This window comes from Dendrobates tinctorius, unplaced genomic scaffold (assembly GCF_039654945.1).
Source record: "Dendrobates tinctorius isolate UK_male_01 unplaced genomic scaffold, ASM3965494v1 ptg000037l, whole genome shotgun sequence".
NCBI lineage: Eukaryota > Metazoa > Chordata > Amphibia > Anura > Dendrobatidae > Dendrobates > Dendrobates tinctorius.
In genome coordinates this window covers 30015054-30030325 of record NW_027361705.1, presented here as the reverse complement: position 1 = coordinate 30030325, position 15272 = coordinate 30015054, and the positions used below count along the sequence as shown (strand labels likewise).

Genomic DNA, 15272 nt, shown 5'->3' with positions numbered 1-15272 from the left:
TGCGTTTCGCCCAGCTTCTTCCAGAGGCAGGGAAGTTTTAACTCTCTGGACAGCGGCACCTCATTTTTTTTCATCTAGGCGTGAAGGTAAAACATCTATAAATGTCTTGATGACATGTTATTTCCTCTACAACAATTATATATGATTTATGGGTTAAAGTCCCTTGTATTGGGATGGGAGTAAGGCCGGTGTCACACTAGAGAAATACGGATGAGTGAAAGGAGCAAAAACAACGCATTGCACACGGACCAATGTTTCTCTATGGGGCAGCGCCCATCAGCCGTATATTTCTCAGCCGTATTTTACGGGCCGAGACAATCGCAGCATGCTGCGATTGTCAGCGTATTCCTCCAAAAATACACCAATGCAAGTCTATGGGTGCGAGAAAAATACGGATTACACACGGACTAGACGTGTGACTTGCGAGAAATACGCACCCGGTGTCCTTTAACAAAAGCCGGCAATTCATTTTGCAATACAGTAATTCATTTTGGATCACCCAAGTGATCCCGATCCCGAACGCCGCTGCGATCCCGACCACCGCTGCGATCCCGACCACCGCTGGGATCCCGGCCGCTGCTTGGATCCAGGCCGCCACTGCAATCATGAGGCTGTTAAAGGGGTGTAACGAGGGGGTATAACGAGAGGGGTGTAATGAAGCGGGTATAATGGGTATAATGAGAGGGTGTAATGAGGGAATGTAATGAGAGGGTGTAATGAGGGGGGAGTAATGAGAGGGATGCCGCCATCGGACCCCCGCCAGAACCAACCGCCTGACTACACGCACTGAATCCCGCTGCTGCCTGCCCACCCACCTCCGTGCAGTCACAGCCGGCAGGAAAGACTGCGGCTTGAGGCCTGTGCTGGAGATTGGGTGCAGCCACCCTCTGGTGGCGTCGCACACCATCTCCAGCACAGGCCGCAAAACACCGTCTTTCCTGCCGGCTGTGAGAGGGGTATAAGGAGAGGGATGCCGCCGCCGGACCCCCGCCAGGACCCACCGCCTGAGACTACACGCGCCGGATCCCGCCTCTGCCTGCCCAACCACCTCAGTGCAGTCACAGCCGGCAGGCAAGACAGCGGCTTGAGGCCTGTGCTGGAGATTGGGTGCAGCCACCCTCTGGTGGCGTCGCACACCATCTCCAGCACAGGCCGCAAAACACCGTCTTTCCTGCCGGCTGTGAGAGGGGTATAAGGAGAGGGATGCCGCCGCCGGACCCCCGCCAGGACCCACCGCCTGACACTACACGCGCCGGATCCCGCCTCTGCCTGCCCAACCACCTCAGTGCAGTCACAGCCGGCAGACAAGACAGCGGCTTGAGGCTTGTGCTGGAGATTGGGTGCAGCCACCCTCTGGTGGCACCGCACACCATCTCCAGCACAGGCCGCAAAATACCATCTTTCCTGCCGGCTGTGAGAGGGGTGTCACGAGAGGGTGTAATGAGAGGGATGCCGCCGGACCCCCGCCATGACCCACCGCCTGACTACACGCGCCGGATCCCACCGCTGCCTGCTTACCCACCGCCGTGCAGTCACGGCCAGCAGGAAAGACCACGGCGTGAGGCCTGTGCTGGAGATTGGGTGCGGCCAACCTCTGGTGGCACTGCACACCATCTCCAGCACAGGCCGCAAAACACCGTCTTTCCTGCCAGTTGTGACTGCACGGCGGTGGGTGAGCCGCCACCCCCAGTGCCACAAAGCTGCCCCCATCGTGATGTTACTGCCCTCCCGATGCAATAGCATCAGGCACACATCTAGTATATATATATATATAGTATATATATACATGTCATTGAGACACACACACACATATATATATATATATATATGTATATATTTATATTTCATTGAGTTCTACATAGCAGAATAGCCGCATAATCAATTGCTGGCTTCTGTAAAATTCTGTATTGACAAAACCCGACCATTTCATTTCATTTATTTTTTATATGTCTTTGTCTAATAATTAGATTAGGGTATGTGTGTAAAATTTGGGACATGTAGGTGTTAAATTAAGGGGTTAATTCATAGAAAAAAATTTCTCCACCAGAGAGGGAAAGCCAGTAAGTGTGGGCAGATATTAACCCCTTTCCTACATTAGATGTACTATTCCGTTTATGTGACCTGAGACCTAAGTCCCAAGGACGGAATAGTACGTCTAGTGTGATCAGCTGCGCTCACGGGGGGGAGCGCAGCTGATGGCGGCCGGGTGTCAGCTGATTATCACAGCTGACACCCGGCACAATGTGTCAGGGGCGGTCACGGACCGCCCCTGACACATTAACCCCTGGCACACCGCGATCAAACACGATCGCGGTGTACCGGGGGTTAAAGGGAAGCATCGGCATGGAGGGGGCTCCCTCCATGCTTCCCTGAGACCCCCACAGCAGCGCAATATGCAGCGCTGCTGCGGGGGGCTCTTTCCCTACAGACCCCCGGATCCAATATGGCGACGGGGACCTTCGGGGGCCTGCGGGGAGCTGGCTTCTTCACTGCCCGCAGAGCGCAGGCACGAGGAAGCCTGCAGCAGTGCATGTGACAGATCGCTGATCTGTCACAGCGATCTTTGATGTGACAGATCAGCGATCTGTCACATGACAGTGATGTCCCACCTGGGACATTATAATAAAGTAAAAAAAAAAAAGGGTAAAAATAATTTAAAAAAATCGCTAAATAAATTAAAAAAAAAATATTCCCTAATAAATTCATTTTTTGAAAATAAAAAACAAACAAACAATAAAAGTACACATATTTGGTATCACCATATCCGTAATGACCCACCCTATAAAACTGTCCCATTAGTTAACCCCTTTAGCGAACCCCTTAAAAAATAATAAACGAAGCAAAAAATAATGATTTATTATCTTACCGCCGAACAAAAAGTGCAATAACGCACGATCAACAAGATGCATATAAATATCCATGGTACCGCTGAAAATGTAATCTTGTCCCGCAAAAAACGAGCCACCACACAGCATCATCAGCGAAAAAACAAAAAAGTTATAGCGCGCAGAATAAAGCGATGCAAAAATAATTATTTTTTATATCAAATTGTTTTCATTGCATAAAAGCGCCAAAACATAAAAAAAGACATAAATGAGGTATCGCTGTAACCGTACTGACCGGAAGAATAAAACCGCTTTATCAATTTTACCGCACGCGGAACGGTGTAAACGCACCCCCCAAAAGAAATTCATGAATCGCTGGTTTTTGTTCATTCTGCATTCCAAAAATCGGAATAAAAAGTGATCAAAAGATGTCACGTGCCCGAAAATGGTACCAATAAAAACGTCAACTCGTCCCGCAAAAAATAACACCTCACATGACTCGGTGGGTCAAAATATGGAAAAATTATAGCTCTCAAAATGGGGTGATGCATAAACTAATTTTACAGTAAAAAGCATCTTTCAGCGTGCGACAGCTGCCAAATATAAAAACCGCCATAAATAGTAAATCAAACCCCCCGTTATCACCCCCTTAGTTAGTGAAAAATAATAAAATTAAAAAAAATTATTTATTTCCATTTTCCCGTTAGGGCTAGGTTTAGGGTTAGGGCTAGGGTTAGGGTTGGAGTTAGAATTGGGGGGTTTCCACTGTTTGGCAGGCACCGTACTGAATAAGGATGGTGCCTCTGACTGTAGAGCCCCCATGGATTTGATGATAAGTAAACTCCGTGCAGTGCCTCCTCCTCTCACACTAATCCCCCTCCCCAGGTGACTAGGACGCCCCACGGACCAATGGAAAGTGAATGGAGGGGGCGTCCGGCCATACCCCCAGGGGTTAAATTCAGATGCTGGGTGGGGGTCTCTCTCTTTCCTCCCCGGCTGATACCTAGAAGCTTTTGTTTTCCTGAGGACCCCTGGAGCCATGTCTGAGGCAGTGATTGCGGCCCTGCGGCAGAGAGCAGCACAGGTGGGTGATCCATGTATTTTAGCCCTTTTATCTGAATTAGATTATCACCCACCTGTGCCCTCTCTTAATCCCCTGTCGCCGCTGGCCTCTCCTTTATCCCCCGAGGCTCAATCCACTCCAAGGCCACAGGGTCCTTTGTCTCCCCCTGCTCCGGTGATGCCTGCAGCACACGCAGCCCCTGTGTCTCCCACTCCTTCTACCCTGCCTCTGCATGCCTCCCTTGTAGTCTCACATGCGCTGTCCTCTGCTGGCCCGTCCACTGCGTCCCCTCCAGCTCCTTTGTCGGCCCCGGCGCTGCCCTTTGTACAAGCCGCCCCTGAGTTACCCACCACGCCTGCTCTGCCTCCGAATGCTTCCCCTCTATCCTTGCATGTTCCGTCCTCCCCTGGCCCGTCCACCTGCCACCCAGTTCTTATACTGTCCTCTCCCCTGCCATCTCCAGTTAGTCGGGCACACGCTGCTCCCACCACCTCCTCTCAGAGGCCGCGCTCCAGCAGACGCTCATTCAGAACTAAGCGCCAGCCTGAGCGTCTGCATGTGGGCGAGATTTCTGCTGTTCGGCGTCGCGCCCAGGCTGCTGCTCAGATACAGGATTCTTCCCCACTTGTATCAGCCCGGGGCGTCACATGTAGGCCGCAGAACCGGACGCCATTACTGTGTTCTTCTAGTGGTGTGAGTCGGACGGTGGCTCCGCCCACTTCTTCCCCCGGCGTTACGCCCACTTCCTCCCACAATCGTCCTCCCACTCACACACCCACCCCTTCACTTTTGCTGGGACCTGGGCGTCATAGCCGGCCTGTAGCTCCACCCACTTCAGCCCAGCGTCACCACATAGGCCCGCCCATCTCCAGTCCCACCCCTAATCCTTTGTTTAGGGACAGGCATCTGAGCCGGCCCCTAGATCCACCCAAGCAGCGTCCCATCTCTACTTCCTCCATGTCTGCAGCAATGGCAAGTCCTGTAGAGCAGCCTCTACAGAGGAGGCAGCGCAGCCACTCCAATAGCCAGCCATCTCAGGTACACCCGGTCTGCAACATCATCCCTGCGGGCGCAGCTCTGCCGCCAGTGCGGGATGACGTGGGATGCAGAAGAAACAATGCTGCGGCCGAGCGCACTGTCCGGACCAACCCGACCGTTCAGCGCGCTCTGCTCCAACAACAAGGTGAAACATGTATAGCAAGCACAACACACTATACACCGCCGACCCCTCCAATGAGCCAATCCCGCTCTGCACACCCCACATTATTGGCGGATATTACGCCATCCTCCCTGCTAAACGCCACACAGACAGCAATCGCCCAGAGCCCTCTGAATATTCCTCTTCAACTGGTACCAGAAACTACCCTTAGGCAGGCACCAAGTCAGCATATAAGCTCTAACCTTGGTAGTCGAAATTCCATACACCACAGGTCTTTATCCCCTCCTCAGGGGATTCCCATCACCATTCTCGCTGTCCCTCTGTCTGTCGCTGTTCCCGTTTCAGTCAAAAGCGAAGCTCCAATAGAAGCCGTCACAGATCGCGGTCATCCAGGTGGCGGTCACCTTCTACTTCTGAACAGTCCGACGCACCCGAGAGTTGTCGCAGCAGGCGGTCGGGGGCATCCAGAAGACGGCGTACGAGATCTCCATCCCAGTCAGCCAGACGGAGGGCCTCCTCAACACCAATTGGGACCTCCGGTCAGATCGTGGTCGGAACCAGTGCGCAGCTATCATCGACAGCATATCCACCACGGGCAGACAGCAGTCATCAGCTGCCACATGCTCCACCATCATATCCACCACGGGCAGACAGCAGTCATCGGCTGCCACATGCTCCACCATCATATCCACCACGGGCAGACAGCAGTCATCAGCTGCCACATGCTCCAACATCATATCCACCACGGGCAGACAGCAGTCATCGGCTGCCACATGCTCCACCGTCATACCCACCACGGGCAGACAGCAGTCATCGGCTGCCTCATGCTCCACCGTCATACCCACCATGGGCAGACAGCAGTCATCGGCTGCCACATGCTCCACCGTCATACCCACCACGGGCAGACAGCAGTCATCGGCTGCCACATGCTCCACCATCATATCCACCACGGGCAGACAGCAGTCATCGGCTGCCACATGCTCCACCATCATATCCACCACGGGCAGACAGCAGTCATCGGCTGCCACATGCTCCACCATTGCCCACAAGCCGGGAGGAGCTATCACTTCAACCCATTTCAGGTTCCGCTTCTGAGATGGAAGTCCAGCAACATTCAACGGGTCTTGGGAGCGCAGAGTCATCAAAGGTCACCAGTCATGGGCAGGACATCACCACCACCGGAGTCGGGGTACCTCCATCTCCTGGAGACTCTCGATCAGCGAGGAACAGCGGTGAGTTTGGCGTAATCAACGTATCTAATAATACACATGACGCTGTGGAAAACAGCCTGGTATCTGCTATCAGGGCGTTAGTTGACCACTTACACCAGCCGGGAGGTCAAACCGTTACTAGGAATATACCTCAATTAGCTAGTTTACACAAAGATGCTTTTTTCTGTGGAATTAGTCCACTAGGTACACACATAGACCAAGATTCAAAAGAAAAAATTTGGAATAATGATTACGTTGACATATGGTCTCTGTTATCAGCAGACCAGCAGTCAGTAGATAAGGAAAGGAGGACTGGCGAATGGTCATACGATAGAAATAGAGGTAAAATAGCGCATACCATGAACAACTGGCTGCAGGCCTTCGCAGTCCTAGGATGTATAATGGGTCAAAAACACCCAGAACGTTGCTCTGAGTTATTCATATACCAGGATTTAATATATAACTCCTATAAGTCTCATGGCGGTGTTGCTTGGAGGCGCTATGATGAGGAGTTCTGCAGGCGGCTGGCCCTGCAACCAGATCTAGGATGGGGAGTAAAAGCCACAGATGTCTGGCTACGATTAATGCTTACACAAAAACACTCCCCCTTTTCATCATCGGCCACTAGTTTGTCAGCAGCCGCAGGCCAGAACTCAGTGGTCGTACGGAGACCTGGGGCCTGCTTTTTATACAATGAAGGAAACTGTCGCTTTCAGGCGGCATGCAGATATAGACATCATTGCGCAACCTGCGGTGGCGGACACCCTGCATCAAGGTGTACACGCTTCGCAAACGCAAATTCTACGAGGCAAAACCCCGGTGAGCGTAGCCGCCATGGGCCCCTGGCTAAGCCTTTACCCCAATAAAGAAGCTGCTCAGCAATTATCTGACGGTTTTAGGTCCGGTTTTTTCATCCCCTTTAAATTTAACCTAGCACCAACATCAGCTAAGAATCTAAAATCAGCTCGGGAGTTCCCGGAGGTCTTACAACAAAAAATCATGAAAGAGGTCGAACTCGGCAGGATGGCGGGCCCATTTCAATCATTACCATTTAAAAATTTCAGGATTTCGCCCTTAGGTATTGTGCCCAAAAAAGAACCCGGTAAATATCGGCTAATTCACCATCTATCTTACCCTAAAGGCGATTCGGTCAACGACGCAATTCCCCCCGAAGACTCGTCGGTAACTTACGCGTCGTTCGACAGAGCAATTGAGCTTGTGCGAGCAGCGGGGCCCGGTGCCCTGTTGGCAAAGACCGATATAGAGTCAGCTTTCCGTCTATTACCCGTGCACCCTGAATGCTTTCATTTGTTGGGTTGTAAGGTGGACCAGCTTTTTTATTTCGACATGTGCCTGCCCATGGGCTGCTCCATTTCCTGTCACTATTTCGAACTTTTCAGCACCTTCTTAGACTGGGTAATACGTCACGAAACAGGCAGCAATTCCACAATCCACTACCTCGATGATTTTTTGTTTGTGGGTCCCAAGGAATCTAAACTCTGTTCTTTTCTGCTTCAAAAGTTTAAATTTATTTCTAGGCTTTTCGGTGTCCCACTATCGCCGGAGAAAACGCTTGGTCCGTGTACTGTTCTCCCTTTCCTAGGTATTGAAATAGACACAAACGAGATGATTTTTCGTTTACCAGCGGATAAAATAGAAAAAACACTCCAAATGGTTAAAAGTTTCCTCGTTGTAAAGAAAGTCACCCTCCAGCAGATGCAGTCCTTACAAGGTTTACTCAACTTTGCTTGCCGGGTAATGCCGGTTGGCAGGGCTTTCTCACGCAGGTTATCACTAGCTACAAAGGGCATCGCCCAGCCAGGCCACAGAATCAGAATTAATCGCTCAATGAGAGCGGATTTGTCCGTGTGGAATGCATTCTTGGAATCCTACAATGGCCATACATGTGTCATGTCTCAGGAAAGGCTAAACAGCGCCCTAGGTCTACTGGTGGGCGCGGATCTCACAAATGGTTTTGATGCAATCTACAGCAACCAATGGTGCAAAAGCAGATGGCCGGATCTATGGACCTCTGCCAACTGGGGCCGCAACCCCGTCTTGTGGGAGATATTTGCTATAGTTACATCTGTCGAACTATGGGGTGACAAACTAAAAAATGTAAATCTCAGATTTCTAATCAAAAATCCGGGAACCGCCAAATGCTTGAACAGTATGTCTTCCTCATCACCACCGATTCTTGCGCTGTTGCGCCGCCTTGCACTATTATGCCTTAGACACAACATCTGGTGCCGAGCCAGAGTGACGCCTACTGTGGATGATAAAATGGTTAACTCTCTGTTGTCTTCCGATTGGCAGGCCTTCAAAGTCTTCCTTCCCAGCGCAGAACCAACGGGCCTACTGTGTCCTCCCTCCCTCTGGGACACAGTGGCCAATCACTGATGCCCTTGATTCGAGCCTCAGTGACACCGGCTACCTGGCAGGTCTATGGTAAGGCATGGGAAGAGTGGTGCTCTCTAGTAAAAGGGAGGCCAGTTGATACGTGTGTTCGGACGAGATGCGACGTGGTGGTAGAACTCCTGAATCTGCTCAAGAGTAGAGGCGCGTCGGGTACATTAGCGCAGCGTAATTTAACGGGAATAGCCTTTTTCTTTCAGCTAATGGGATGGGCCGACGTAACTAAATATTTTTTCATAAAGCAAGCCGTTAAAGGCTGGAGAAGGCTCCAACCCAGTCAGGAATGTCGTCGCCCCATTTCTTTAAGTCTGTTGCACGATATTATAACAAAATCTGAAACGGTGTGCAAGTCTCAATACGAATCTGCCCTAATATCTACAGCGTTTGCAATCGCATTCTTCGGGGCGCTGCGGATTAGTGAACTGGTGCCGCATTCTAAAACAGCACTAATAGGCGGGTTAATTAATGAGGATCTCGTAATATGCAGCGACGCTCTGCGCATTAGAGTGCGGAAATCCAAATGCGATCCCACCGGTAGAGGGTCGTGGGTCCTGGTCAAGGCTCTAGAAGGCCCCATATGCCCTGTTAAAATAGTAAGACACTACGCGGTTATAAGACACGAAAGTCGTTTTTTCCTCTCACACACCGACGGGTCCCCACTTACTAAATATCAATTTCACACAATTTTTAAAAAATGTCTACAAGCTGTCGGTGTAGACCCCAAAGAATACGGAACACATTCTTTTAGAATCGGAGCAGCCACTGAAGCAGCTAGGGCCGGTGCAGCTGAAGCTGAAGTACAGAGATTGGGTCGTTGGAAATCCGCATGCTTTGCAAGATACATAAGACCAGACCTGCTATAACACATCTTGTTTCTTACAGGAGATTATAAGCCCGCTGTTTGGGTGTTGGGACATTCTTTTATTTATTGGGCGTGCAAAAGAGCCGAGATACGCCCCGGTGGAAAGAATTTTTACTTCCCACAACTAGAGGTCAACTGGAGAGGCATCCGAGGGCTCCAGTGGGAGCAGATTTTCCCGGAGTTGGTTAAAATTTCTAAATCGGCTAAAGGGCCGCTGATATTGGTGTTACATGCTGGTGGAAATGATTTGTGCAAGACAACAGGAGCGGAGCTCTTCACGACAATGAAAACCGACATAAAGCGGGCTGTTTGTCTTATACCAGATATGGTGGTGGTGTGGTCTGATATAATATCATGAACAGTCTGGCACGGAGCTAAAGACCCTAAAGCCATTGACAAGTCAAGGAGAAAGATAAACTCGAAAATGGCAAAGTTTGTCAAAGAGAACTTCGGCATCGTGGTTCACCACCACAATCTGGAAGAAAACATCTCACCCCTCCTGAGACCGGACGGCGTTCATCTAACAGATATCGGGCTAGATATGTTCTTATTAAACTTGCAGGATGGGGTTGAACAGGCCTTAATGATGTTGTGTGGGGGTCGGAGTCCTGTGTAGGTCATACACATGATCCTCCGTGGCGGTAGTGTAGAGGGGGGCAAGGTTCGTAACCTCTCATCAGCCGACGTGCCCAGCGGTCGCGGGCCTACAGCTGTGAGTCTGTTGCGAATTGTACTTGCCTCACTCTGCTTATTAATAAACTGTGACCGACCTGTTCAACCCATCCATGCTTGTCGGTGTTTTGTTATTACGGGATTGGTGGGAGGCGGGATGGCACTGCTTACGACACACAGGTCTCTGCAGTCTGGCAGGCACCGTACTGAATAAGGATGGTGCCTCTGACTGTAGAGCCCCCATGGATTTGATGATAAGTAAACTCCGTGCAGTGCCTCCTCCTCTCACACTAATCCCCCTCCCCAGGTGACTAGGACGCCCCACGGACCAATGGAAAGTGAATGGAAGGGGCGTCCGGCCATACCCCCAGGGGTTAAATTCAGATGCTGGGTGGGGGTCTCTCTCTTTCCTCCCCGGCTGATACCTAGAAGCTTTTGTCCCACCCTCCCTCCCTTATAGATTAGAAGATATTCGGTGGTTTTGTATTAAAATCTCTAATTTCAACCAAAAAAAAAAAAAAAAAAAATGTATATATATTTTTACATAATTGGTTGTGCACATATATTATTCATGTTATCTGGTTACTATGTCACAGCGGTAGTGTAGAGGGGGGCAAGGTTCGTAACCTCTCATCAGCCGACGTGCCCAGCGGTCGCGGGCCTACAGCTGTGAGTCTGTTGCGAATTGTACTTGCCTCACTCTGCTTATTAATAAACTGTGACCGACCTGTTCAACCCATCCATGCTTGTCGGTGTTTTGTTATTACGGGATTGGTGGGAGGCGGGATGGCACTGCTTACGACACACAGGTCTCTGCAGTCTTGGCACATCAGGGGCTTTCCAAACGCGACATGGCGTCCGATCTCAATTCCAGCCAAAAAAGTTAAATGGCGCTGCTTCCCTTCCGAGCTCTGCCTTGTGCCCAAATAGTGGTTTACCCCCATATATGGGGTATCAGCTTACTCAGGACAAATTGGACAATAACTTTTGGGGTCCTGTTACTCTTGGGAAAATAAAAATTGGGGGTGAAAAGATCATTTTTGTGGAAAAAAATATGATTTTTTTAATTGTACGGCTGTACGTTACAAACAAACGGGAAAGCCCTTGGGGGTTCAAAGTGCTCACCACATATCTAGATAAGTTCCTTGGGGGGTCTAGTTTCCAAAATGGGGTCACTTGTGTTGGGGTTTCCACTGTTTAGGCACATCAGGAGCTCTCCAAACGTGACATGGCATCGGATCTGAATTCCAACCAATTTTTGCAGTGAAAAAGTCAAACGGCGCTCCTTCCCTTCCAAGCTCTGCCATGCACCCAAACAGTGGTTCCCCCCACATATCAGGTATCGGCGTACTCAGGACAAATTGCACAATAACTTTTCCAGTCCAATTTCTCCTGATACCCTTGGTAAAATAAAAAAACTGAACCTGAAGTAATTTTTTTTGTGAAAAAATTTTAAATGTTAATTTTTTTTAAACATTCAAAAAATTCCTGTGAAGCACCTGAAGGGTTAATCATAGAATCATAGAATTGTAGAGATGGAAGGGACCTCCTGGGCCATCTGGTCCAACCCCCTGCTCAAAGCAGGATTCGCTAAATCATCCCAGTCAGATGTCTGTCCAGCTTCTGTTTGAAGACTTCCATTGAAGGAGAACTCACCACTTCTCGTGGCAGCCTGTTCCACTCATTGATCACTCTAACTGTCAAAAGTTTTTTCTAATATCTAATCTGTGTCTCCTCCCATTCAGTTTCATCCCATTGCTTCTAGTCTTTCCTTGTGCAAATGAGAATAAAGTTGATCCTTCTACAATGTGACAGCCCTTTAGATATTTGTAGACAGCTATTAAGTCTCCTCTCAGTCTTCTCTTTTGCAAACTAAACAATCCCAAATCCTGCAACCTTTCCTCATAAGACAGGGTTTGCAGACCGGTCACCATTCTGGTTGCTCTTTTCTGAACTTGCTCCAGTTTGTTGATGTCTTTTTAAAATGTGGTGCCCAAAACTGGACACAATATTCCAGATGAGGTCTGACCAAAGAGGAGTAGAGGGAAATAATGACTTCACGTGATCTAGACTGTATGCTTCTGTTAATACATCCTAGAATTGCATTTGCCTTTTTTGCTGCTACATCACACTGTTGACTCATATTCAGTCTGTGATCTATTGGTATACCCAAGTCTTTTTCACATGTGCTGTTGCTTAGGCCTATTCCTCCCATTCTGTATATGCTTTTTGCATTTTTATTGTCCAGATGTAGTACTTTGCATTTTTCCCTGTTAAAAACCATTCTGTTAGTTGCTTGAATGTGGTTTTGAGCACCTTGAGGGGTGCAGTTTTTAGAATGGTGTCACTTTTGGGTATTTTCTATCATATAGACCCCTCAAAGTGACTTCAAATGTGATGTGGTCCTTAAAAATAAAAAGGTGTTGTAAAAATGAGAAATCGCTGGTCAACTTTTAACCCTTATAACTTCCTAACAAAAAAAAATTTTGGTTCCCAAATTGTGCTGATGTAGTTTAAACATGTGGGAAATGTTATTTATTATGTTTTTGAGTGCCATATCTCTGTGATTTAAGAGCATAAAAATTCAAAGTTGGAAAATTGCGAAATTTTCAAAATTTTCGCCAAATTTCCATTTTTTTCACAAATAAACGCAAGTTATATGAATTAAATATTGCCACTAACATGAAGTACAATATGTTACGAGAAAACAATGTCAGAATCTCCGGGATCCATGGAAGCATTCCAGAGTTATTACCTCATAAAGGGACAGTGGTCAGAATTGTAAAAATTGGCCTGGGAATTAACATGCAAACCACCCTTGGGATTAAACGGGTTAATAGCCTAGAGAGGGACCACTGTTTTTGGCCCCCCCCGGCTAAAAAAAAATCTGCCACCAGCCACCCCAGAAAAGGCACATCTATAAGATGCGCCTTTTCTGGCACAGCCTCTCTGTTCCCATTGCCCTGTAGTGGTGGCTAATGGGTTAATAATGGGTTAATGTCACCTTGCTATTGAAAGGTGACATGAAGCCTGATTAATAATGGAGAGGTGTCAATAAGACACCTATCTATTATTAACCCTAGAGTAAAGGGTTCAAAAAACACACACAGACATTAATTAAAGATTCTTTTAATGAAATAAACACACCAAGTTTTTGACCACATTTTTATTCATCTGCTAATCCAAAAAAAAGCCATGGATCTGTAAAAAAAGAAAATAAAAAACAACAATATGCATATCTCTCCGCTGTTCAGTCAGGTCCCCCGCTGCAATCCGTCAGAAGGGGTTAACTTAATCAGTTCACTTCAGGTCAGCCAGGGACTACCGCTGATGTCATTGAGGCTGTGTGTAGTCCCCTGGCTGACCTGAGGTCAACTGATGAGCATGGGAAAAAGTTCAGAAACTTTCCCACGCTTATTAGTTCATCTCCGGTCAGAAGTGGTTTGCAGCGGGGCTGGTCGCATTAGCACCTGTCCCCATTGTAAACTAGTTAACCCCTTCTGCAGCAGGATGTCTCTCCCCGCCTATCCTGGGGCAGCTAACCCCTTCACACCTGCAATTGCTGCACAAGTCTTGGCACCCCTCTAACATCAGGTAAAAACAATCTGTGTTTACTGTCTCATGCACTTGCACTTTATTCACAATCTCTTCTGTGCAGTCCTAGGTGCATTCTGTCAGAGACACCGCACTACACTCACTCACAGAGCCAGTGCGCGTGTCCTGAGTACAGAAACAGTGCTAAAAGATACCTGTGGAGCAGGGCAGCAGAGGTGATAATGCGTGCTTCAAACTATTAGTGTCAGGGTCCAGTCAGCGCCGGAAAGTAAAGAGGCACAGGACCTGCGGACACTGAAGTTAGCAAGCTGGCACAGGACCTATGGTCAGGTGACTGCAAGGGGGCGGGGCTTAGCATCCTGCTTTCAGATATGACAGGACACCATACAACAACTCAGAGTCAGGCAAAACGGAGGTCACAACAGTGCGGGCAAACGAGGCACAGGAGGGACAAACAGACAGGTAGTCAGACAAAGCCAAAGGTCATACACAAGAGGGCGACGTGGTACCAAGGGGACGAGCAGAGAGAAGTCGGGTCACAAGCAGAGAGTCATACACGAGAGGCAGTGCAGTACAAGAGGGGCAGGCAGAACTCGTAACAGGGACAGAACCGGATCAAAACCAAACAAGCAAGCAAGATATCAGGCACAAGGCACACCTATGCACAAGGTCAACTAACTCAGCCGAGGGCAGGAGTATAACTGACACCGGACCTAGGTCCAGTGAGCATTAAATAGCCGCCCTCTGCCAGAGAGAGGCGGAACAATTAACCCCCAGTCTGATCAGGACGGGCCAAAGCGAAACCCCTTCCTGGATCATGACAGTACCCTCCTCTCAATGGGGGGCCACCGGACCCCCAGGTCTCTCAGGGTACTTGGCGTGAAAGGCCCGGACCAACCGATCCGCATGGACCGATCGAGCAGGAACCCACGACCGTTCTTCAGGACTGTAGCCTTTCCAATGTACCAGATATTGAAGGGCACGACGGACCAACCTAGAGTCGACGATTCATTCCACCTCGTACTCCGACTGCCAGTCTACCAAAACTGGTGGTGGGGAAGCTGAGGATCCCTCCCCACCAGACCTCACAGGTTTCAAAAGGGCCTTATGGAAAACATTTGGGATCCGCAGAGATGGCGTGAGCCGCAACCGAAAAGCCACCGGGTTAACTGCTTCGGTAATTACATAGGGACCTATAAACTTGGGTCCAAGCTTCGCAGAGGGGACCTTGAGCCTTATATTCTTGGTGGACAACCATACCTTATCCCCAATCTGAAACACCGGTCCCGCGGATCGTTTTTTGTCCGCAAAAAATTAAATTTGTCCAGGGTCTTCGTAATGTTACTCTGGACCTCCCGCCATACCTCCCCCAACCGCTGGATCGTCTCATCCGCCCCAGGACACCCAGAATTCAAACGGGAAAATTCTCCAAAATGAGGATGAAACCCATAATTACAGAAAAAGGGAGATGTACCCGTAGACTGGTTAATGCGGTTGTTAAATGCAAACT

The 15272-nt window shown here is 49.0% G+C and overlaps 1 protein-coding gene across 1 annotated transcript; it reads left to right on the top strand.

Annotated features, from left to right (window-relative positions):
* The first annotated feature begins 5949 nt into the window (after positions 1–5949).
* On the top strand, positions 5950–10946 carry LOC141088089 (uncharacterized). The gene is made up of 3 exons (XM_073574016.1): positions 5950–6279; positions 8575–8706; positions 9556–10946. Exons 1-3 carry the CDS (start codon positions 6144–6146, stop codon positions 9891–9893), a joined length of 606 nt encoding a protein of 201 aa, XP_073430117.1. The 5' UTR covers positions 5950–6143; the 3' UTR covers positions 9894–10946.
* The last annotated feature ends 4326 nt before the right edge of the window (positions 10947–15272 follow it).

Bases quoted from the DNA above. Each gene is read 5' to 3' on its own strand.
- LOC141088089 (XM_073574016.1), top strand. From the start codon at position 6,144: ATGGAAGTCCAGCAACATTCAACGGGTCTTGGGAGCGCAGAGTCATCA. The intron at 6,280-8,574 runs GTGAGTTTGGCG...TCCGATTGGCAG, and splicing joins TCGATCAGCGAGGAACAGCG to GCCTTCAAAGTCTTCCTTCC. The intron at 8,707-9,555 runs GTAAGGCATGGG...TGTTTCTTACAG, and splicing joins GGCTACCTGGCAGGTCTATG to GAGATTATAAGCCCGCTGTT.